The sequence below is a fragment of the Cavia porcellus genome, unplaced genomic scaffold (genome assembly GCF_034190915.1).
Source record: "Cavia porcellus strain 051 isolate PalLab524CR breed Dunkin Hartley unplaced genomic scaffold, mCavPor4.1 scaffold_10, whole genome shotgun sequence".
Taxonomy (NCBI): Eukaryota; Metazoa; Chordata; class Mammalia; order Rodentia; family Caviidae; genus Cavia; species Cavia porcellus.
This window is the reverse complement of record NW_026947493.1, coordinates 3,398,758-3,424,375: the sequence shown is the minus strand read 5'-3', so window position 1 is coordinate 3,424,375 and position 25,618 is coordinate 3,398,758. Positions and strand designations below refer to the sequence as shown.

Here is a 25,618-nt window from a genome sequence, read left to right as displayed (position 1 = left end):
TCTGAGGACGGCTTTCATTGCATCCCACAAATTCCAGTAAGTTGTGTCTGCATTTTCATTTTCTTTTAGGTATTGTCTAATTTCTTCTTTAATTTCTTCTGTGACCGACTGATTACTCAAGAGTGTATTATTCAGTTTCCATGTGTTTGTGGGATTTTTGCAGTATCTTTTATCATTAATTTCTAATTTCAGATCGCTATGATCAGATAACATGCAAGGGATGATTTCAACTCTTTTGCATTTGTTTAAATACCTTCTGTTAGCTAATATATGGTCTATTTTAGAGAATGATCCATGTACTGCTGAGAAGAATGTGTATTCTGATGTTGTTTGGTGGAACATTCTGTACATGTCTATCAAATCCATTTGTTCGCAGGTGTGATTCAGTTTTTTTATTTCTTTGCTCATTTTCTGTCTGGTCGATCTGTCCCTTGGTGTCAATGGCATATTAAGGTCTCCTGTTACAATTGTGTTACTGATACTTTGAGTTTTCATTTCTGTTATTAGTTGTTTTATATAACTGGGTGCTCTGGAGTTTGGTGCATATATATTTAAGATAGTTATCTCTTCCTCTTGTAGTTTTCCCCTAACGAGTATGTAGTGACCTTCTTTGTCCTTTATGGTCATTGTTGGTTTAAAGTTCACGTTGTCTGCACACAGAATGGCTACTCCTGCTTTTTTTTGGATTCCTCCTGCATGAAGTACTGTTTTCCCTCCTTGGACTTTCAGTCTGTGAGTATCCTTCTGGTTAGATGGGTTTCCTGTAAACAGCATATGGTTGGATTTTGTTTCTTGATCCATTCTGCTAGTCTGTTTCTTTTGATTGGTGCATTGAGACCATTTATATTAATGGTTATTACTGTTAAATGCTGGTTTATTGTTGACGTGTTATATCTCTGCTGTTGCATCGTTATCTTTCTGTTCTGTTTAATTATTTGCTTTGCTTAGTGGTTTTTTCCTTTGTGTATCTAAACTGTCTTTCAATATTTTTTGCATGGTTGGCTTGGTGTTCATGAAGTTCTTCAGCTGTTCTTTTTCATGGAATATCGTATTTCACTATCAAGTTTGAATGACAGTTTTGCAGGATACATCAGTCTAGGTTGGAAATCATTTTGCTTTCGGATCTGGAATACTTCACTTTATGCTCCTCTTGACTTTATTGTTTGTGCTGAGAAGTCTGCTGTGGTTCCAATAGGTTTTCCTTTATAAGTGATCTGTCTTTTCTCTCTGACAGCTTTTAATAATCTATTCTTGTGTTGGATTTCTGGGATGGTGATTATTATATGTCTGGGTGTAGTTTTATTTTGGTTGTGACTATTTAGAGTTCTATATGCTTCACTGATCCTGATGTCAGTTTCTGATCTCATGCTTGGGAAATTTTGAGCTATTACTTTTCTGAATATCCTCTTAACATCCCTTAAGTTGTCTTCTTTGTCATTAATCCCTATCATTCTTATGTTATTTTTCTTTGCATCGTCTTGCAGTTGTTGAATTATTTCCTGATTCCTTGTTATTTTTAAAAGATCTTTCCTTTCCTGTTCACTAGCTGCAATCCTGTCTTCAAGGTCTGAAATTGTATCTTCACTTTCATTGAGGCGGTTTTTACAACTTTCAGTGGAGTTATTTATTTCCTGTATATCTCTGTGCACCTGCATTATGTATTCTGTTTGTTTCTTACATTGCTCATCTAGGGATTCTATCTTTTTGTTACTTCCTCCAATTTTTTAACTGTGTTTTCTTTAGATATATTTAGAATCTCATTTCTTTCATCATTTCTTCTTTTACCTGGGAGATTATTTCGAGTTTGAATTCCTTTAAAGCTTCCTGGAGTTGCTTTTTAATTTCAGTAGCTATTATGTCCGATATCTGAGGTGAATGGCACATATTTTCTTCTATATACATTGCTCCTAGGGTTTCTTGAGATGGGCTGGAGGTTTGAGGTTGTAATTTGGTCTTTCATTTTGTCATTTTCCTATATTTCTGTGTTTCAAGTGTTATTTGAAGGCTTCCTCAGGGTCTGTTGGAAATCCCCTTCTATGTTTGCAGCTCCTGAGACTCTGGCACCCATTTCCCCCAAGCCACTGGGCCTGTAGAACTAATGGCCCTCTTCTGCCTGTTTAGAACTCTGCAGTTCCAGATAAGCTAGGCTCCAGGGACACTGTGTGCCCACCTGCTTGCTGGGAAGCTCCACAATTCTCCAAGTGCAGCCAGAATGGGGAGGCGGATGTAGATACCTCAAACCCACTTATCCACTTACTGCACCTGGAAGCCTGGAGGGTGTTGACCAGTCTGGGCTTTGGACAAAGTGCACTGAGCACTTACCGTAGGCCGTGGGGCCTCTGGAACCTGTCATGCTTGCCTGCTTGCTGAGATATCCACAGTCCTCCAGACACACGGGGAGGCGGATGCAGGCACCCCAGATCTGCTCCAGCCCTTCATCTGTACACCGATGGCCGAGTGTGCTTACTTTCAAGAATCCCCATTTTATTTTGGCTCTCAGTCCTGGAGGTTTTGATCCACAGTTAATAGCTTCTAGTGATCTGGCCTGTGGTAAGATAGTACATCCTCATGCAAGCATGTGGCAAGCAAAGCTGCTCCCAAGAAGGCTTCTGGGAAGAAGTGGGGAGACAGGCAAACACCTGCATCCCCAGCACTCTCCTGACGGCATGCCACCAACAGCCTAGCTTCCTTCCACAAGGCCTGCTTCCTAAAGGTTCCATGACTCCCAACAGCCCCTCATGCTGGGACCAAGCTTTCAGCACACAGGCCTTAGGGGAACACTCATAATCCAAAGTACAACACATATAAATTTTGACAAACCCAAGGGCTATAATGAGTGCCATACCAGATCCCTGTGATGAGACTGGATTTCATTCCTATAAACTCGGGATTTCATCTTCAAAGAATTGGGAAGCCAGGAAATACTTTTTAAAGCAAAGTGCTACAATGATCAAATTCCTTTAGTTTAACGCTTATTTCAGGGCTGGGGGAGTAGCTCAGTGGTAAACTGCTGGCCCAGCAGGTATGAGGTCCTGGGTTTAGCACCTAGTATCTCAAAGAAATCATTCTAGCAGATGTGTGGAGGAGAAAAAGTTGGAATGGGGCACATGTGGATCCGGGGAATGAGTTAGGGAGGTACTCCAGGGTTCTAAGTGAGAGGTAGCAGTGGCATCTAGTCCAGAGTTCTAGGTGGTGTCTATAATGATGACCCTGAGTCAATATAAAAAGGCTTACATGTATTTACACATTCTGCTTTGGAGATACAAAAGGTTCTGTAAAGACTCAGATGACGGGGAAAAAGTTATGCTCAGCTATTTGGAAAATACTGTCCAGAACAGCTCAATGTCCAAAGTGATCTATTTCTAAACAAAGTATTTTCAACTAAAGTTCAGAAATCAATCTAATCAAGACCTAGTACTTTCATGCACACATGACACAACAGAAAAGTAATGAATGCACTATCCTACAGGCTTATGTAAACGTTGCTCCCTAAGACTACTAAGGACAGTAGGTTTCAAGTGGGCTAGCTTCTGACATCTCCTAAATGAGTATCTCTCAAACATTTGCTCAGAATCAACACATTCTGCATAAATGACCTTCACACAAACACAGGTCTCATATTTCTGTCACAGCAAATGCAGATTTTGAAGGAATGGAAGCAATATTGTTTTACCTATGGGATATTCGGGTTTTAATCAAGAGGGTTTGCAATGACAGCTTATAATGAGGCAGCTGGTATTACAAAAAAAGCCATATGGAACTATCATTGTGCTTTTGTAAACAGTATCAATTAACTAGTTCATTTTCAAAATTTTCATTTAAATGAATTTGATCACAGAAGCCTCAGGAAAATAAACCTAGGGTTTTATTAGGGAGGGGGACAGGATGGCAGAACTGTGACAATAAAAACAAAATCTATTTTTAAATTAAATTAGAAAAAATAATAAATGGAAAGAGATAGTCACATCTAAAAATCGGTGAGGTATACTGAATACAAACAGCCTTTTTATTTCATTGATTTATGTATGATTTGAGTACTTCTGGATTTAGATATATGTCTTTTCAATAGCTTCACAAATCTAAGGCAAGTTTTAAAAATCAGCAATAGTAGCAATATTCTTGGGTGAATAATCAATAGGTGAGAGACTCCAGGGCAAATTTTAAGAATTAAAAGGAATCATTCCTTAATTTTTAGTGTTTATGTCACAAATTCAAGTCTGATTTTCGGTTTTTAAAAAGAGGTTGGATAATAAGACCTGAATTTTTGAGAGTTCTAAGACCTCTTAATTAAAAGGGCCCACAAATATTTGAAATTATAGATATATAAGAAATTAAAACTCTCAAGATGAGCTAGCAAATTACAAAATGCAGTCTTTGAGGGAATGAGTCAAACCAAACTGGGGTGGAAATGCCAAACGTGTGGAGTGGTTTCTGAAGAAACCAAAGAGATTTCATTATTATTTACTATAGCAATTTTTGATGTTTAATCTTTTAAATTTGTAGAGCTGCATTTTAAAATAAGAATAGCATTTTCACAAGCTAGATGGAGGAGAGGAAGAAGACGACCAGGCTCCAGTCCAGTCTCCCATTGGAAGACCACTGAGGTGGGTGGGCAGTCCCTGGGAGTCCCGACCCCAGTCTCCTGGTACAGAAACAGGAAAAGTGAATCAGATCACCTCCAGGTCATTCATGCTCATCATTCTCTGACTCAAGACGGGGAGATGTACATCCTCTGAGCAGTCACAAGTACAGCAGATTTCACAGAGAGCAGGCAGGGTCGGGCTCAGTAGGTTCAAGTCCAACACTATGGATAAGGGAGCTGATATGCCACACTGGCATGCAGGAAGGGGTCTACGGATGTTGGTATTATTATTATTATTATTTAAATTATTATTGTCAATGTTAAAGAAGATACTTTTCCTATGAACTCTTTCCAAGTAAGAAATTTTATAATTATATAAGCCAAAACAGGAAATTTGCTTTGAGACAACTTAACAGAAAATATGAAGAGTTTTAAAACTTAGCACAGTAGCTGATAAGAAAGTCAATAAAGGTGTTATCAGTTTTGGGAGATCAGGGATCCAGACAAATACTGTAGATTCCATAAAAAGCAGCCATGTGCTCAGAGACAAATGTTTTAAGAGATAATGGCCCCTCAAATTGCACTCTTGGATGTCGGAATTCACACTCAGAGTTGGGCCAGAATCTGGTGTGCAGGTGTATTCTGTTTGCTTGCATGGAGCCTTCATTTGTCCACGTGACTGTTTCTAACGGGACAAAATTCTTCAGGACACCACAGTTCCTACCATCCTGTCTGTCTCCAGCCTCAGCCAGCCTTACCTTTTTGGGTGATTTGCCTGCTCTTCCTAGGTCTCCCTTGGTTTTGCATGTTCTGGACTCTGTGACATGCGGAGTCACTCAGCACTTGCTCTGATTACCCAGCAGGCCTTTGTCTACTACAGAGGCTGGCTAAAAACCAATCACAATGCTCCAAGCAGCCATAAGCAGAAACGTTAGCATTTCTGCATGGAAGAGAGAAAAAGCCTGCCAGAGCTAATCCAGCCAGGGGGTTTGGCAAACTAAGGACAACGGCTCAAGTCTGGCCCACAGACAACCTTTTCACTGATCAACGTGCACTCTTCATGGCTGCTTTTACACTACGATGGCACAGTGGGATACCTGTGACAGAGACCATACAGAGCTTAACACCTAAAATTTTACAATACGGCTCTTTATAGAAAGTTTCCAGACTCTGGGTCTTGCCCCTCCATATAGCGTAGTGGGCATTGCCTGCACCACAGCAAGATCCATTTCATGATGCAGCTTCTCCCAGTTACAATGTTCTTGGTCCCACAGCATCCATGCTTAGTTCTCTGGACCTTTTATAAATTTTGTAAGTTTCCTAACAGCATATAATGTACTCCTGTGTGATAAAAATAGTAGATATTTTTTTTGTCTTTTTATTTTTTATCGGTTCCAGGGATCGAACTCACGACCGCCCGCTTGCAAGGCAGGTGCTTATGCCGCTGTGCTAAATCCCCAGCCCTGAAAATAGCAGATATTTTTAATGTTGCCACTAAAAACCTTGAATGAAACACAGAATAGCACAAACCACAAAGAATTAAGCTATGAAGACAAAAATAATGTACTTACATTATGTATCATCTCAAAGTACTTCTGACAGGCTACCTGGTAATGTGTCCCTTTTACTAAATCCAAAATCTAAAATGAATGAAGAAAAAAGACAAAAAATAGAAATTAAGTTTCTTCTGAACCACTGCAGTTCAGTTGCATAGTCTGCATTCCAGACAGGAAACGCAATAAATCACGCAGCATGCTGTACTTCTGCATCCCGGATACTCATAATTTGACTTTATATAGTAGTTATTTAGGTCAGCATTAAACCACAGATTACAATTGATAGTAGGTGATCTTTGTGACCTATTGTCTATGAATTTTAATGACTTTACCTTGACAAGATGAAAACAGATCCCTGTTTTATGACTTTGACAGTTATTGTCACAATATCAGATTGCAGCATCTCTTCGACAATTTGTAGATATAAACCCAGCAATCTAATTGTTGGTGCATGAAGCAATTGAATATACTATTTAGATTTTTATTTTCCACATTACTTGTTTCTATAGATCCAGCATAAAACACCACTTGTGCCCATCAGGAAAATTTAACATAAACTTTTTGGATGAGTATCTGTGGAGAGGGAATGCTTTCGGCTTTAATCAAATTTGTCCTTTCAACAATAAAGTTATTTGTAGTAAAGTGCAACAGAACATGCGACAAGATAGTCTATTTTGAACACCTATTAGGAACATCATTCTATCTTTTGTAAATACAATTTGCTTTCCTATTCCACTTCATGTAATCTTTTTGGAGTGGTACAACTGCCCATCCTTATCAGCAAACTGCAATGCCAGTTGAAATTTCTAAAGTTTCATTGCCTCCCCTGACTTCCAAATAAATAAAATGCATATTTGGCCTATTTATCAAGCACAATAAAATGAAGGGAAACATAATTCTGGATAAATGCTGATCTTTACCTCTTTTCAAAAGGCTGACCTTCCCATCATAAGTCTCAAATTCCTACCAGCCTTTTTATTGAATATAGCTTTATATCTTTCAACAGAAACCCTAGACAATCACAGTTGCAGAAAGGGCTTCATGCAGTACTCAGAAGAATGTCCTTAAAAGATTCTTTTTCTGTCTTATAGGTTACATTTCTACATGTTACCCTTTAATAAATATTATGTGAAAGAACTATGTAAATGTCAGCTAAGCACAGAACCCAGATCCTGCTTGTCTGTCTATTTCACCTGTTTTTCTTGAATTATTAGGGGGAAAGGCACTTAAGATAAATGATAATTATTTTCTAAATTAATGCTAATATGTGGAGTTCATATACTGATGTTTTTCCATAAAAGACACTCAAATTTTATTGAGATGAACTTGTGAATTATTGCTAACATCAATGAAAACATGCTACTATATACGAAATAGAATTCTGAAGAACCAAAGACTTCAAACACAAATTTAAGATTTAAACGATATCATAAATGGCTCAAAGAGAAGATGAATTCATAGAAACAAAGCAACTACATGGCATACAAGTTCCTTTTATTTAAATACAATGAATCCACCATCTTATTCTATGCATATAAATTTCCTCCTGTTGATAAAATACACATATAAGTATCTTCCTTGCAAAGTAAATACGGAACAATAATATAATATATGTATTTCACAAACAGGCTATTATGAGACATAAAACATCATTAAACAAATATTTAGTAGGGTAATATGCACATATGCTTAAACAGTTATTAAGGAAAACTGATGCATAAGCCACAGAATATGAAAAAGGTAAATTTTTGAAAAGATTAAATTCTTTTAAAAAATTAAATTTACATTAAACACACAATGATCTCTGCCACAGTCCTACCCTACTTCCAGAGCTCACTCTTCCATAGCTTTTGATTTATCTAAGAAGAATTTTAATTTGAAATTTGCTTGGAAATTCATCAATCATTCAACTCTCTCTCCTTAAAATGACTTTAGCAATCAACAATCATGTCACAGCCTATGTGTAGTGAGTGAAAGTTTCTGTACATTTGTGAAGTGTGATGAGAACAAAGTTAGTTGAGTTTTTCCCATTGATGAGAAAATCTTTTCAAACACAGACAATTGTGGCCTAAGGGGAGGAAAAAATGAAAAACAGAGATACAAAAGAGGGAGGGAGGGAGGGAGAACTGTAAGAAAGAGGACTTCGCAGCATTTAGGCATTACTGAAGAAATTATTATCTTCCTTTCAGAGCTGAAGAAATATATATTGTTAAAACAGGGATGTCAGTCTCATGAGGATCAGAGAGAATAAAAACAATTTAAAAATCACATGCAATTTAATATCTTGCTTTTCTTAAGAGGAATAAAAAGAAATACATGCTTTTGAAGTTAAAATAGAAAATATATAATGTGACTCAAACAATTCATCAACTAGTCAGGCACAGTAGCCTACTCCTGTAACTACAACACTTTGAGAGGCTGAGGCAGGAAGCTGATGTCTGAGCCCAGCCTGAACAGTTTAGTGAGACTCTGTTCCCAAACTAACAAAGGGCTGGGGATGGAGCTCAGCGCAAAGACCTGGGGTTCAAACCCCAGGACTAAGAGGACATTTTTAACAATGTAAATGTATACAGATACTGGTATTACAGGGACACAGGAAAAAAAGAGAAGTTCTTGGCCTGAGATGATGCTGGCCTTTTCTGAGTGAAATGGGGAGGCAGGAGAATGCTGGTGCACACTGTGCTGAGAGAGACTGCAGAGCAGGTTGGAAACAGGGCTCCTTCCAGGAAGCCAGGACGAATGAGGGACCCTGGGCCATGGCGGACGGCGGTCAGAGGAGGAGCAGCACCTCCCACCAATGCCCCTTGCCAGCCTGAGAAGTTCCGTAGGAAAGCACTCGACAGGAACCTGTGTATCACCAACGCCTCTCCTTTCCTGAGCAATTCCCAAATGAAATGAACTATTTTCAAAATGCCACTTCCTGAACAACAGATCAGCACTGCCTTTGTGCAGCTCCTTCTAAATGTGGCACCAGGAGCTCCTTCTGGACTCAGCTGCAGACCCAGCTCGTGGACCTCGCAGGTCTCCCAGGGATGCTGATGTTCTAGCACTTGTACACAGAATATAACTTAGGATGCTTTTAAATTCATTTGGTTCAATTTTTCTGAAAAGAACATCACTGGTAAATCCCACATTAAGATATTCTGCAAGAATCTCTATTTTGAGGACAGCACTATAGCTTATTGATCAGCCTGGTGCCAAGGCAGGAAATATAAAGCTAAAAGTAAGAAGGAAAGGAAAATTAAGGTATGAACAAGACACTAAAATCCAATTTGTGATGGAAAAAAAAAAAGTAAAATTAAAAACCTAGTAAACACCAAACACTAAGAAAAACGGATCCCTGACATAGACTGTGAATCTAGGTCAGAATCAAAACGCTCCAAAGGCAAAGAAGTACAAAGAATGCTCCGGTCCAGGAAACACTGACAGAGCTGGTTTCCTAGCACAGATTCTGAGGACCCAGATCCCAGAGGGAGTCTGTTCCCTGGGTTAATCCATTTCTGCTGCTATAACAAAGCACCAGCAGCTACAGACTGTACAATGAGGGTTGTTAGTCCACAGCACATACAATGGGGGCAGTCCCCCATGCCCAGCTTTTGGTGACAATCACATGCAGAGTGAAGAGGCTGCAGGGCAAGTGGAGAAGGGTGACCCCAGACGCCTGAAAGTCCCCAGCCACTGGATCTTTCCCTAACAACTCCCTCCCACGTGAATCCCTCTACGGATGGAGTTGTGTTCATGCTTTGGAACAAACCAGATGGGGAGAGGTGCAAGCAAGCAAGCTGCAGGACCCAACCAGGTAAGAAACATGGGCTGTTAGGGACCCTAGCTAAGTGAGATGGAGGCCCCGCTCACTGTGTGGCTGGTTGCGACGTGTCACCTGTAGTTTGCAAAAGCAGTTCCACCTAGTGAGGATGCTGATGCTGGTTTTCACCTTCTACCCCAAAAGAATCAGAGCACAGGGCCTGGGTAGCTCAGCAGTGTAAGTGCCTGCTTAGCAAGTGCAAGGTCATGAGTTGCATCCTTGGTACCAAGAAAAAAAAAAAAAAAAAAAAAAAACACAGGGCCGAGGGCATAGCTCAGTCACAAGTGCAAGGTCCTGAGTTTGATTTTTGGTACAAAATAATAATAATAATAATAACAACAACAACAACAACAACAAGTAGCATACACTGGATTTTCTTCTGTATCTAGCATAATTCCAGAGAATGTTCTTCAAAGATAAGAGGAAACTGGATTAAGAGCCAGTTCTAATGCTGGTACTAGAAGTTTCCTAACTCTGCTTTCAAAGAGTAAAATCAAACAAACTATACAATCATATCAAATACTTACTGGATAACAGTTATTAAAGAAAAAGTTTCGATGACAGTCTGAGAATACAATATTGGTCAAATGGCAATATAACTTCTAACTTTTATTATTTATACTTTATTTTACCGGGGATCAAACTCACAACTTGTGCTTGCAAGGCAGGTGCTATGTCGCTGAATTATAACCCCGGCCAACTTCTAGAAATAAAAAGGGTAAGAAAAACTGCAAAGTAATGATATTGAATACCTGATATTCAGGTAATTCATATTCTGTAGTTTTTTCCTCTACAGTTTTATCTTTTATCAGTTGACTAAATTCCACCAAGAAGAATATTGTATTAATAATTAACAATAATTAATAATAAAACAAGGTGTTTCCCACTTAAAGAACACAGTCCATCAACCAGATGTGGTGGTGCGTGCCTGTAATCCCAACACTGTAGGAGGATGAGGCAGGAGGATTGCAAATTGGAGCGCTGCCTGGGCAATTTAGTAACTTATGAGACCCTGTTTCAAAAACTTTAAAAAGGTTGTGGAGGGCTGGGGATTTAGCTCAGCAGCATAAGCGCCTGCCTTGCAAGTGCGCAGTCATGAGTTTGATCTCTGGTACTGATTAAAAAAAAAGGTTGTGGGTATAACTAAATGTGAACGCCCTGGGTTCAATTCTCAGTACCTCCAAAAGAAAAACAAGTTTATAAGTTTATCATATCTGTATGAAGTTTGTAAAAGCATTTACAAACACTTTTATTATGCATTACCTACTACTTCACCCTCCAGACAATTCATTCTTCTTTCTATATCAGAGTTCTAATTAGGACAAACCGAGTTATCACTGCAACTGAGGAATAAAGCACAAAAAGGCAATTATTTTTCTGACGATGAACTTGACTTAGTAGATCATAGCCATGAGTTGATGAACAGATATGATAAACCTGTCAATGCTGGTAGGAAATACCATAAATACACAACAGAGTAAGGAAACACACGCATACAACCTATATGAACACGTAACTGTACACGGGTATAAAAATAACATTTCACTACTTTGAGCCATACTTCATTCTCTCTCTGATGCTCTGGTATTTCCTGCCAGGTGCAATCTCTCTCTTTGTCTCTCTGTCTTCTGCCAGAGAGATTCAGGTGATTCTTGGCAGCAGGACACAACTGTAGCCCACTCAGGTGTGGCTAGCAGCACCCCGAGCTGTACTCAGGAGTTACACAGCAGCTCACAGGCCTCTCTTTATAGTCAGATGCTATCCTACTTTGAAGCACTAACAGTCTTGCTTCTTCCTGAAGAACTCAACCTTCACTATTCTCCCACTTCACTTCTAACCTTTCCTTATTTCAAAGGGCAAAGGAATGTGTGGCTGAGACACTGGGACTGGAAGGCTCACACACATCCCTTTGCTCCCATTCTCACAGCTCAGCTCAGCCTAGTGGCTGAGGCCTTGCTCTCTGTGTAAGCCTCACCTGCCAACAGATGAGCACCACATTTTCCACCTTTGCATACACACTCTTCCTTGGTTAGCATGCTACTGCTTAGGAATTCTTTGGACTCACGCTTCACTGGCTGTAAACACACTTCTCCGAGTCACTTTTATCTTCAAATGTCTTTACAGCACACTTGTTTTTCGCCACGGGCCAGGCCCTCATTATTTTCCTTTTATTGCAGAGCTTCTCCACTCACCCTTTTCTCACTCAAAACCACTTCCAAGAGGACGGAAGTGAGAGGGGAAGCACCTCGGCACGGCTGGCTCTTGCCTGGTGGGTCCCTGCTAGTCATCAAGCCTCACAGGCAGGGCAGGTGTCCCTTCTCTGCTTACCGATCCTCCCACCCCAGGGTCCTCACACACTAGTCAAGCTTTTCAAAAATGTGTCTTTGGAGATACAGCTGACAAACATCCTAGTAATGACTCCTCTCCTAATACATTATTTGATTTGGTTGAGTTACCTACATTTAAGATAGGATGTATTAGGGAGGGGACTGTCCCCAGAGCCAATTTTCATCAGAGTTCCTCAGGACACACCCTGGCAGCCTTAATACCATCGGCAGGGTCACCTCTGCCAAATCCCATTCCATTCTCCTTACCCTCTTATAGTTCACTTTCAACACCCTACCCTGTTGGAATCTCAACTCCACCAAAGCAAGGGTCTCAATAGCTTTATTCAGGACTATATTCTTGGGTAATAACCTAACCATTTATTACTTGTACCTGGCAAATGAATGTGGCCCCTTTTGCCTGGTGTGCCTTGCTGCTCACCACTGGGAAACTCAAGGGAAGCACTACCTCCATCTCTCCTCACAGAACTCTCCCTTCTCATCCTGCAACCACCAGGCAAAGCCAGCGGTGCAGGACACGTTTCCCTGTAGGAAAATATCTCTTCATCAGTGTATGGCCTGTGTTGAATGAGGGATGGGTAAAAATCAAGAAGGACAAATGAAGGGAAGAGGATTACAAAAAAACTGAACAGGCTGTAATGTGTACATGTAACCAGTCCCCAAGATGACTATAAGCTGAATGAATTGAGGGCACATACTAGTAAGATTAAATTATAAAATTAGTGATTTTAAGATTTAATTAACAATGACATTTTACTTGACTTTCAATGTGATTTTTAACAGACTATTTACTAATACTTATTTTAAGAAAAGAAAAATATTAACGAAAATAAATGTCTATGTTCATTCAGTGTTTCTGTGATAAAGCCTAGAATGCAATTGAGGCCAGCTGACAGCAACTCTTAAGGCTCAACTTCCCCTTTTTCTTAATGTGACTTGGAGTGTTCCTAAGAACAATGCGTGGATCTTCAACTACAGCACTAAGAAAAGCAAAGCTAAGTGCAGCAATCAAAGTACTATTCCCACAAATCAAAGAGATCTTCCTGGAGACAAAACAGACGCAAAAGCAGCTCTTAAAAGCAGTTGCTCGTCACACAGTAATAGACAAAATGAATACCACCATCCACTGGTAAGTATGCCTTACCTAAGAAAATCATAGCACGTTTTAAGAGTTTAGATTTATACCTCCATCAAGAAGGAGTCATGGAGATTTTATCCTTGCTGTGAAATCTTCACATAAGTTACTTTTAAATAAACTCCCCTTTTGAGAGGTTTCTTCATTAAAAGCCATTTGTAGTGATAGATTTCATTTGGTCATTAAATTCCTGAGAAGTTTTGGACTCAAAAATGCTGTAACTTGTAATTTTCCACAGATCACGCCGTGTTCCTGTTCTGTATGCATCACCCACTCCCCTCTCTTTTTCTGTTCCTTCTCAGCTGGACTCATATAGATAAGTTAACCACCAGCCTTGTACCTACCCCACCCCTTTTATCATAGAAACATTCTGCACCTAGCCCTCAGCCCAAAGCAGCCCAACACCCTGTTTTCTGAGATTACTAGTCTCCAGATGTCCCTTGTAAAACTCCCCAGACCCCCACCCTGTCTTGTGAACCTCCACCCTGTTTTGTGGTTTTTGCCAATAAAAGCGGTGTCCCCCACTATCTCGGCACACAGAGGTTGTCAGTCTCCACTGCTCCCTGCTTCGCTGGCTGCCAGCTAAAATAAAGCGCATCTTTTTTTCCAAAAACATCTTGACTCATTCTGAGCAACTTTTGGGGATCTCAATTTTGGGGTAGAACAAAAATTAAAGGTTAGCCAACCTCTTATGAAGTTTAAAGAATATATTTTTAAAAATTATTTCCTGATTTTAATGTCACTAGTAAGTTTCTTGGAAGTATTAATTAGATTTGTTTTAAAAATAATTATTAATGGTTGTGCTGAGTTAAAACTCTAAAGTATATTTGGTTTATCTATTAAAAAATAGTAAAAAGAAACAAAAACATTCCAAAACATTAATACAGAAATACATTTGTAAATAACACATTGCTTCAACCAACAAACTTTTCCAATGGGGTCCAGTACCATCAAACTGTGAGTTTGACAAGGCCCAAAGTAGGAATATTTACACAACAGAATTAAAGAGAATGGTTCAACTGGGTGAAATGAACAAATTCTTGGATATATAAATTACCAAAACTAACCTGCAGAAATATAATCAAACTAAACTTGTAACAAACAAGTAAGCAAAATGAATCAGAATTTTAAAATGTATCAATAAAGAAAAGTCTCCAACCACTGTAAAATTCTGACGCATTTAAAGAATTAACACCTATCTTTCTCATACTCTTCCAAAAATATAAAAAAATTATCACTTAACTCATCCTATGAGACAAGCATCCTGACAGCAAAGCTGCAGACCAGCAAATATTCTTTATGACTACAGATGCAAAAATATTCAACATAATTCCAAACATAAGGATTAGAAACTGTAACCAAATGGGATTTAACCCAGTAATGACAAGTGGTTCAAATTATGAAAATCGGATGATGTGATAACCACATTAATAAAATTAAGGGAAAAAACTCACATGATCATCTGAATTGATGCCAAAAAAGGCATCTGACAACACACAATACCCTTTCATGATTGAAACAAAAACAAAAATCTCCATTAAAATTATATTTTAAGAATTAAGGGGCATTTATGAAAAACTTACAGAGAACATAACACTCAATAGTGAAAGACAGAAAATTTTTCTCCTAGTATCAGGACAAGTTGAGGAGGCCCATTTCATCAGTACTACTCAACAATCTACTTAGATAAATTAGCAGCCGATTGATAAATGGCATCCAAGAGGAAACAAAACTGTAATTATTCACAGGCAGCATGGTCCTACATACAGAAAAACCCTAAGGAACATAATTTTTAACATGCATCAGAATAAATGAATCTAGCAAAGTAACAAGATAACATGAATGACATGCCAAAAACAGTTATGTATCTAACACTAATAATGAAAGACCAGAAAAAAGAAAATGACAGCCAAGTGTAATCACAGCATTTAGGAAGGCTGAAGCTGGAGGACCTCAAATCAAGTCCTACCTGGGCAACTCAGCAAGACTCTTCTCAAAATAAAAAGGGATAGGGATATAGCTAGTGGCAGAGTATCCTTAGGTTTGATCTCCAGTACCATAAAATAAAAATATACTCTACTTATTTTTATAAAATAAAAATATACTCTACTTAGCATTCAAAAGAATAAAATATCTACCTTAGTCCATGATGTGAAAGATATGTACCATGAAAACTACAAAATGCTGGGAAGAGAATGAAGAGATCTAAGTAAATGAAAAGGCATCCTCTACAGGGATGGGGAGGGAAGATGGTAAGATGTCCTCACTATCCAAAGCGATGATGGCTATCCTGAGCACCACCCTACCTCGAAGTCTTTCCTGAAAATCAGAAAAGCTGATCCACAGCTTGCAAGGGGCTCTAAGTAGTGAAATAACTTCAGAAAAGAACAACAAAACTGAAAGGTCCATACTGTCTGATCTCAAACCCACTTCAAAGCTCAGCTGTCAAAACAATGTGCTGCTGGTGTAAGGAAAGCCATGACAGCACCAAGGATCCAGAAATCAACACACAGGCCTGTGGCTGCCAGGCAGACACTTGCCCTCAAGGAAAAGGGCTAGGGAGGCTGGGTATCCAAACGCCAGCAAGAAGGTAGCCAAGCCTGGCCCGGCCCTAAACCCCCAGACTGGTGGCTCAAACACCTACAACTATAAAACTCATGAGAAACATAAGCGTCAATCTTCATGAGCTTGAACTTGGTGACTGATTTCCAGGAATAATGCTGAAACTATGAGAAACAAAAGAAACCGAAGTTCATCAAAATTAAAAGTACTTCCCAATGGAAAGCCACCACCCAGCAATGGCCAAGCAGGCTCCCTGTCAGCCTCCCTGTGGTGCTGCACCACGCAGGAGAGGCAGGAAGGACTCAGTGACCACAGTGACCAGAGTGTCAGAGGCCACTTTCTCCTGCAGGGTGGTTCTGCAACCTGCAGCATTTTTCTTTTTAAATTCAACAGTTACCACCTTTAGATCAATTTGTGTAGAGCAATTATTGTCCTTTGGTGATTAAGCTCTGTGAAAATTAAAAACAACATGATTTACAATAGCAAAAAGACAACTTCTTATTAAACTAGGATAGATCACAGAGTCAGGGGCATTATAAAGGAAACTGCAGTGTATATTTTTGCACAACAGAACAAAATCTCTTTGGAGAAAATCATTTAAGATACAGATTTTATTCTGTGTATTTTTATTCTTACAGTCTTCGTAAAACCTCTATATTTTACGATATATTTCCATCAAAAAATCACAGTTTTTTAAAAAGAGTTATTTAAAAATACAGGCAAGGTTAAAAGCAAAATAAGTGCATTTAGAAAAAAAATATTTTAAATTTGGTATCTAATTTAAGCTATATTTTTACATATATGGGCAACTGACTAAATCAGAAAGCACTGAAAGGATTATGAACCATGTGAACAATGTTTTAAAATGTGCAGAGGGCCCCCCAGCCACGGTGGCAAGGAGCAGGAACCCACATCCCACCCTGCCTGGCCAAACTTCCAGCCAACTCTGCTTGGCTCTCCATTCACAGGGCAGCAGAGGGACAGCACCACAGTGAGCCTAGGAATGAGGTGAGACAGCCCTCTGGAAGAGAGAGTTCTTTCTAGCACTCAGTGTTAACCTGCCTGGAGGACAGGCAGGAAGGATTTGAAAGGGGTAGGTGTGAAGGTGATGAGCTGCTTCCAGCAGTGCCCTGGAGCTCCAGCAGGTTCATATATTCAGTGGAGGTAAGTGGTCAGATTCACTGAAGACCAATTGCTGGGCTGCCTGAGTGTCTACACTAATTCCTTGGAATGTCTTAGGTCTGGTTAAGGGTGGCTCACCAGGGGTAGTGCGCAGAGGATGAGAGAGGGGAGAGGGAAGGGAAGGGAAGGGGAGGGGAGGGGAGGGGAGAGGAGGGGAGGGGAGGGAAGGAAGAGGGAGAGCTACCAAACTTCAAAAATATACCCATTTTACACTTCTGTAAAATTTGACAAATTCAGTGATGACGCCACCACCACAGTCAAGATGGAATGTTCTTAGTACCTACAAATGTTTCTCTGCATTGCTTTGTAATTAACGCCTCGCTGACTCCCAGCAGCTACCAATTTCTACACCTGCAGATTTGACTGATTCAGGATATCATCCAAGGGGTGAGATGCAACATGGCAAAATAGGGAGGGAGCCATGTTGGAGTAACTTAAGAGAAAATCAACTTTTAAAAATATAGCTAACTGGAAGACAGTGAGGAACATACATCCTTATTGCAAAACCAATCTGAAATAAGAGCCATGTAGATCAAACAATACATAGTGTGGCAGTGAAGGCAGTGAGAAGAACAGCACTGCCCCTCCTGCCCTTTCCCAGTGGAGTAAGGAAGAGGGGTGCAGGCTTGGGCCACAGTGAGGCAACAACAGGAGAGGGGAGAGCATGGGCAGAGTCTGCCGATGGCATTCCCCCGCCCCACTCCCAGAGGCATGAGAGGAAACAGACGTGCCCACAGGTGGAACAGGGCTGGCAGGGTCCAATTATGCACCAGACTGGCAGCAGCCTCGGGCTGTCTCTGTATGAGGCCGCAGCAGCTGGCAGAGTGACGCAGAGACCTGAGAAGTACACGGCCACCGAGGGACACACAGAAAGTTGTTGGCTGAACACTGGCCCTAGCCCCACATCTAGAGGCCAAGATCAGCCCTGCAGCTAGCACTTAGCCTACTGGAGAGTTGGCAGGGTTGCCCAGCACACATTTGGGCTCTGACTTAGACACTACCGCAAAACTGAGAGCACCAGAGGCATTTTATTTTTGTTTGCTTTATTTTTTCTGTCTTTCCCCCCATCCTTTTTTATAAAAGTTGTTTTTTTTTCTGGTTTAGGTTTTTACTTTTTTGTTTTGTTCATCTTTTTTCTCTCTTGTACTTTCTTCATTTTTTGATATTTTCATGTGGTGAACATTCTCTAGTCTTTCTGGTATACTTCAGTATTCTTTTGTCTTTCTCTCCTGTCTGCTTTCTAATTTCCCAAAGCTTAGGTGATCATCCTTTCTCCTTCAGCATGATGTCTACTATATTGCTCTTCTTTTATCTATTATTCCCCTATCCCTTTTGCATCCTACCTCCTATAGGGTAAAACCACCCTACTAAAGGGCAAAGTCATAATATATACAAGTTCCTGATTTATGATGGATTTTGTTATATAACTCTAGATCTTGCTCCAATGGTTAGTAGTTACCCCAGTGTGTCACTTTCTAGGCATTGCTTGATGCTATTCTTATTGGTAATTTTACTATTTGAGCCAGGCTGTTATACCTGTTGCAATTATTGTTCACCCTTGTATGACAGCACTGTGATTGTCTGGGATCATAATCACCATTGTGCAGTACCAAAGGACTGGGTGTTGAGCAAAATAAAAACCAAATTCTCATCCCTAATAAACTGGGGAGACAGAATCTTGGAATAGACACAAAGGCAAAGAGCTTGCTATATACAGAAGACATCTCTGAACAGACATTTTCTAGGGAAGCCTCAAAACTGGTGGTAAAGCTATCTATCATAAGCAAATTATGAGACTCATGACAGAACACAAATTAAAATTAAAAAATAATAGAAAATGTAAAGCAGATTCAAGCAGATATTTAGGAGAATAAAAACTCAACTGAAAGTATTCAAAGTAAATTAGGCCAATGTGAGGACAGGATATCAGATATTGAAGACAGGCTTGCAGTTAGTGACTAGGAAAAGAAAGATTTCTCAAAACTAGCAAGGGATCACGAGAAATCAGTCTAGCAGCCGCTAGATGAGACAAAGAATAACTTAAGATTTATTGGAGTCAATGAACAAGCAGGAGTTACCACAAATGACATTAAAAACATGATCACAGACATCATGACACAAAATTTTCCTGGTAGAGAAAAAGAATTTGACATTTAGGTAAATAAGGCATATAAAACTCCAATTAGCAATGATCAGAAAAAACTACAGCCAAGCATAATCATAGTCAAGATTCCAGAAATTCAACACAAGAACAGAATTTTAAAAGCTGTTAGGGAAAAAACATAAGTCACCTATAAAGCAAAGCCCATCAGCATCACACCTGACTTCTCAGCATAAACTCTCAAATCAAGGAGGACTTGGAGCAAAGTACTCCAAGTTCTAAAAGAAAACAGTTTTGAACTCAGATTGATGTACCCTGCAAAACTATCTTTTAAACTTGATGGGGAAACAAGATACTTTCATGACAAAAAAAGAGGAAATTCATGACCACCAAACCAGCACTCCAAAATGTTCTGAAGGACATTCTAAAAAGAGATAATAAGGACTACAGTTCATGAACACCAACAGAAGGAATTACCAGAGAAGGCAAACAATTAGAGGGAGTGGAAAAATAGGGAGAGCCAACAACAGGAAAATAATATGACAAGATAAGTCAATACATATCAGTTATAACCCTCAATGTTAATAGTCTCAATTCACCAGTCAAAAGACCGACTGGCAGAATGAATCAAGAAACAAGATCCAACAATATGCTTTATACAAGAAATACATTTAATTCCAAAAAAATTCATAGACTGAAAGTCAAAGGATGGAAAACAATACTCGATGTAACAGGAATCCAGAAAAAGCAGGGGCAGCTATTCTATTTGGAGACAAAGTAAATTTCAAGCCAAGACTAAGAGAGATAAAGGTCACTACATCCTTGTAAAGGGAACAACCCAAGTGGAAGAGATAATAATCACAAATATATGTGCAACAAATACCAGTGTCCTCAGCTATATAAGACAATGACTAATGGACATGAAAAATCAAATAAGCCCTAATACAATTGTAATGGGAGACCTCAATAACCCATGTCACAAAAAGACAGATCGACTAGACAAGAATCAATAATGAACTATTAGAACAAAATCAAACTTTTGAACAAATGGACTTCGTAGATGTCCACAGAGTGTTCATCCAACATCAGAATACACATTATTCTCAGCTGCTCTAAATCAGATCTCACAGAACATGCTTAAGTAAATGCAAAGGAATTAAGATTATCCCATGTGTACTATCAGATACAGTGCAATGAAATTGGAAATCCATGGCAAAAGAAACCACAAGAAATTCATAAACACATGGAAACTAAATAGCACCCTACTGAATAACCAATGGGTCATAGATGAAATTAAAGAAAAAATTAATGTCTACAGTTAAATGAAAATCCATATTCAGCAACCTGTTATCCAGATTCAATGCAATCCCAATCAAAATTCCAGTAGCATATCTCACAGAAATAGAGAAAACAATCTGGAAATTCATCTGGAACAAGAAAAGACCTAGAATAGCCAAGGCAATCCTGGGCAACAAAAACAAGATAGGGGGCATCACAATTCCTGGGTTGAAATTATACCACAAAGTTGTTATGATAAAAACAGTATAGCACTGGAAAAAACAAACGAACAAAACAAAACAGACCTGAAAATCAATGGAAAAGATTAGAAGATGTAAAAATAACTGCAGATACACTAAGGTATCTTATCTTTGACAAAGGTGACAAACACATTCACTGGAAAATAGTCTCTGTAATAAATGGTGCTGGAAAACTGGTGCTACAAATGCTGAAGATCAAAACTGGACCCATATCTTTCACCATGTACTAAGTTAAAATCAGAATAGATCAAAGAACTTGATAGTAAAACGGAATCTAGTGGAAGATAAAGTAGGTAAAACTCTTGAAGATACGGGTGTAGGCAAAGACTTTATGAACAAAACCCAGATTATATAGGAACTATCACAAAGAATCAACAAATGGGATCTCACCTTACTGAAAAGATTTTGTGTGGCAAAAGAAACCACCAACAGAGTGAAGAGTAAATCCACAACATGGGAGAAAATGTTTGCCAGCTGTTCCTCAGACAAAGGATTACTATCCAGAACATATAAAGAACTAAAAAAAAAAAAAAAAAAAAAAAAAATTAGTCCTCATTCAACATCATTGGTCATTCAAGAGATGCAAATTAAAACACTGAGATTCCACCTCACCCCAGACAGAATGGCTAGTACCAAGAAATCAATCAATAACAAATGCTAGAGGAGCTGTGGAGAAAAAGGAACCCTTCTCCACTGTTGGTTAGAGTGCAGATACTACAACCACTGTGGAAATCAGTGTGAAGATTCCTCAAATGGGATTCAAGATCCCATTCAACCCAGCTATTTCCCTTCTGGGTATCTTCCCAAAAGAATTAAAATAATCATACCACAATGATGTATCTGCACCCATGTTCATAGCAGCACAGTTTATAATAGCCAGATCTTGGAAACAACCATTGGCTGAGAGCTGGATAAAAAAGATGTGGTATTTTTATAGAATGGAGTGCTACTCAGTCATAAATAATGACAAACTGCACACTTTTATAGGTAAATGGATACACCTTGAGAATACACTCAGGCAAATAAGATACATATGTAAACATCGATTGTTTCATTAGTATGACTAATTTCATTGTCATACTAATGAAAGAAAAAACATGGATAGGTATACATATGTATAAAAAAGTTAAGTTACTGATTTCTCGGAACTTGCTGAGGAGAATGATTTGTACTGGTATTATTGGGACAATTGAAGGCAGATGTCTTGTGCTCTAGGCGAATGATTTGGGGATGACAATGCACAATGCATGTACCATTGTTGCCTGATTGACATGCTTTGAAATATTTGTTATAGTTATTTTCTTTCGTTTTCTGCTTATCTTTAAATAAAATGGATTTTAAAAAAACAGAAAATAACAAGGCACAGAAGCAAAATGCAACCCCAGACCTCCAGCCCACACGGACAAGCCCAGGAGACCTAGAGGAAATCAAAAGCTGCCCACTCAAATTTACTGAAATGGTACCAGCAGAAGTAAAAACAAAAACAAAAATAAAAACCAACAACAACAAAAAAACACAGATAACTGAGGCTATCAGAGAAACATCAGATTAGAAATAATCTTAGGTTGAGGAAAAAAAGCTTTTTTTAAAGGATTGGCTCAGTCAATGTAGACACAGATTAAAAAAAAATAAAGGAGCTTAAGAAAGTGATGGAAACCATCAATGCCCAATATAGGAAAGAAATGAAAATGAAATTCATGAAATAGATTCAAACAGATATCCACAAGATTAAAACTTGCATTAAAAGTACATACAGCTGAATGAACTAAGATGAAGACAAAATGTCAGATCCAGAAGACAAGATTGATAGGATCTTTTAAGAAAGATTTCTTAAAAATAGCAAGCGAGCATGAAAAAAATCAATCTAACAGCTATAGGATGATGCAAAGAAGAACAAGGTAAAATTGCCCAGAGTCAGTAACAAAGCAGGATAGCACAAATTGAAAGGGTTTTGGCCCAGACAGGACACTGTAGCCAGGAAAACCACAACCAGAAGCAGGAAGCCCCATCTCGCCCGCCCCTAGGAAGTTACCTGTGACGCCATCTTCCCGCCCGTGGAAATTTACATATGGCGCCAAACCTAGGACCAATGGGCTACCTGTGTATCCCTAATGCCCGCTTAGGTTCCACCCCAAACCGAGGCTATTTACAGGCCCCCACGCCACGTATCTGCCGGAGAGATCGCCAGCCACCAGCAGTGGGGGTGCCGGTCATCTCTCTCCGTGTTCTCAGAATAAATGCCGCTTTTTATTTTATATTTCTCATCTTTTGTTAATATTTTTCATCTTTTGGAAATAACTCTAGCACAAATGACATAAAAAAATCTGTTCACAGAAGTTGTTTGCAGATAACTTACCAAAAATGGAAAAAGATTTTGACCTACAAATAAGGGAGGCAGGGTTCAGGGATTTAGCTCAGTGGCACAGTGCATGCCAAGCAAGCATGAGGTCGTTTGATTTCCAGCACCATGCCCCCATAAAAGTGAGGCATACAGAACTCTAACCATGATCAAAATAAATCTACACTAAGACACACAATAAAGATTCTAGAAATTTAGTACAAGAACAAAATATTAAAAGTTGTTAAAGAAACAAATTGCCTAAAAAGGAAAGCTCATCACAATCACAGCAAACTTCCTATCACAAACACTGTAAGTCACAGAGAACCTACAGCGAAGTATTTCAAGGCCTAAAAGAAAACCACTTTCAACCCAGATTGATGTATCCTGCCAAACTATCTTTTAAGATCAATGGAGAAGTAAGATAACTTCTGAAAGAGTTTTCGGTGTGGTTAGAAGACAGAATATAAAGTAAAGTGGCCTTTTTTTAAGAATGTGGAGAGAACCCCCCAACTACTGAGGTCTGGCATTCTCTCTGACACCTGGTGTGGGGCATATGTAGCCTAAGGGGCATTACTGATGCACAAGTAGCCCATTGGAATTCATTTTGGGCCACAGGTAAACTGCTTAGGGGCAGGGAAGGTGACCTTCTGCCTCCCAGCATCCCCTTTAGGGCAAAATCCTTTCAACTTCCATGACAATACCTTGAGGAAATTCATTTACAGTAAGTAAAGCAAGCACTCAAAGTATTCTGAAGGGCATTTTACAAAGAAATAACAAGGATTACAACTCCATGAACCCCAAACAGAATGAATGCACCAGCAATTTAAGTAATTAAATAGAGGGGAAAGATAGGAAATCAACAATAAGAAAATAACAGGACAACAATAAGTCAATATATATTAGTTATCACCATCAATATAGTAAATGGCCTCAAGTAACCAGTCAAAAGAAACAGACTAGCAGAATGGATCAAGAAACAAGATCCAACAATATGCTGCATAAAAGAACCATATTTCACTGAAAAACAAATAGACTAAAATTCAAAGGATGGAAAATAATACTTGATGAGAGAGAAAAAGCAGGATAGCTGTTCTATTCACAGACAAAGTGAGCTTCAAGCCAAGACTGATCACAAAAGACAAGGAATGTCAGCACGTACTTGTTAAGGGCAAATTTCAAAAGGAAGAAATAACAATCATAGATATATATATGCACCAAATACCAGTGTACCCAACTTTATAAACAAATATTAATGGACATGAAAAATCAAATAAGTACTAACACAATTCTATTGGGGGATCTCAATACCCACTGACACAAATACATATATCAACTAGAAAAATCAACAACGAAATATTCAGTGAATAAATAGACTTAATAATTATTACAGAGTATTCTGTAAACATTATACTACACATTCTTCTCAGCCGTGCATGGGATGTTCTCTAAAACAGATTATGTACTGGTTCATAGAACATGCTTAAGTAAATGTAAAGGAATTAAAATTATCTCATATTATCAGATCATACTGCAGTGAAATTTGAAATCAATGGCAAAAGAAGCCAAAAAAACTAACAACCAATGTGTCACAAAAGACATTAAAGAAGAAATTAGACAGTTTATACCATGAAATAATAATGCTGCTACAACACACCAGACTTAACAGGATGCAATGACAGCAGTTCTATGGGGGAAATTTATAGTGGTGAAACAGGAAAATAGAAAGGTCAAATAAATGACCTAATATTGAACTTAGAAAAAGAACAAGTCAAGTGAAAAGCTCATATGTAGAAGGAAATGATAAAAATCAGAATAGAAATTAACACAAATGAGACCAAGAATACAAAGAATCAATGAAACAAAGAGCTGATTCTTGGGCTATGGATTTAGCTCAGTGGCACAAGTACTTGCCTGGCAAGTGTGAGGTCATAAATTCAACCCCTGATACCAAAAATAAAAAACAAAGAGCTGATTCTTTGAAAGATTAAATAAAACTGATGAACCCCTAGACAATCTTATCAGAAAGAAAGAAAGAAAGAACTCAAATTCATGCAATTAAGAATGAAAAGGGTAAAACTACAATAAATACTGCAGAAATCCAAAAAACCATCAAAACCTACTTCAAGAATCTGTATTCTCATAAGACGGAAAACACAGAAGAAATTCAAAGATACAGGTCAATTACCAAAGCTGAATCAACAAGATATAAAAATTCTAAATAATTCAGTATTAGTCAATGAAATTGAAGATTTAATAAAAACCTACCAACAAAGAAAAGCCCAGGTCCTGATGGATTTACTGTTGAATTCTACAAGAAGTCTAAGAAAATGTAATTCCATTAGTCTTCAAAATCTTTAACCACACCTTTCACAATAGCATCAAAAAAGTGAAATACTTAGGAATCAACCCAACAACAGAAGTAAAAGAAGTCTACATTAAACATTACAGTACTCTGAAAAAGGAAGTTAAAT

The 25,618-nt window shown here is 38.7% G+C and overlaps 1 protein-coding gene across 1 annotated transcript in view; it reads right to left on the bottom strand.

Moving 5' to 3' along the window:
• Window positions 1-25,618, bottom strand: part of Prim2 (DNA primase subunit 2) — a 280,470-nt gene that overhangs the window by 8,348 nt on the left and 246,504 nt on the right. Inside the window, exon 13 of the mRNA XM_063256921.1 lies at window positions 6,154-6,222. Within this exon, the coding sequence (XP_063112991.1) occupies window positions 6,154-6,222 (69 nt within the window). The remainder of the gene's footprint in view (window positions 1-6,153; window positions 6,223-25,618) is intronic.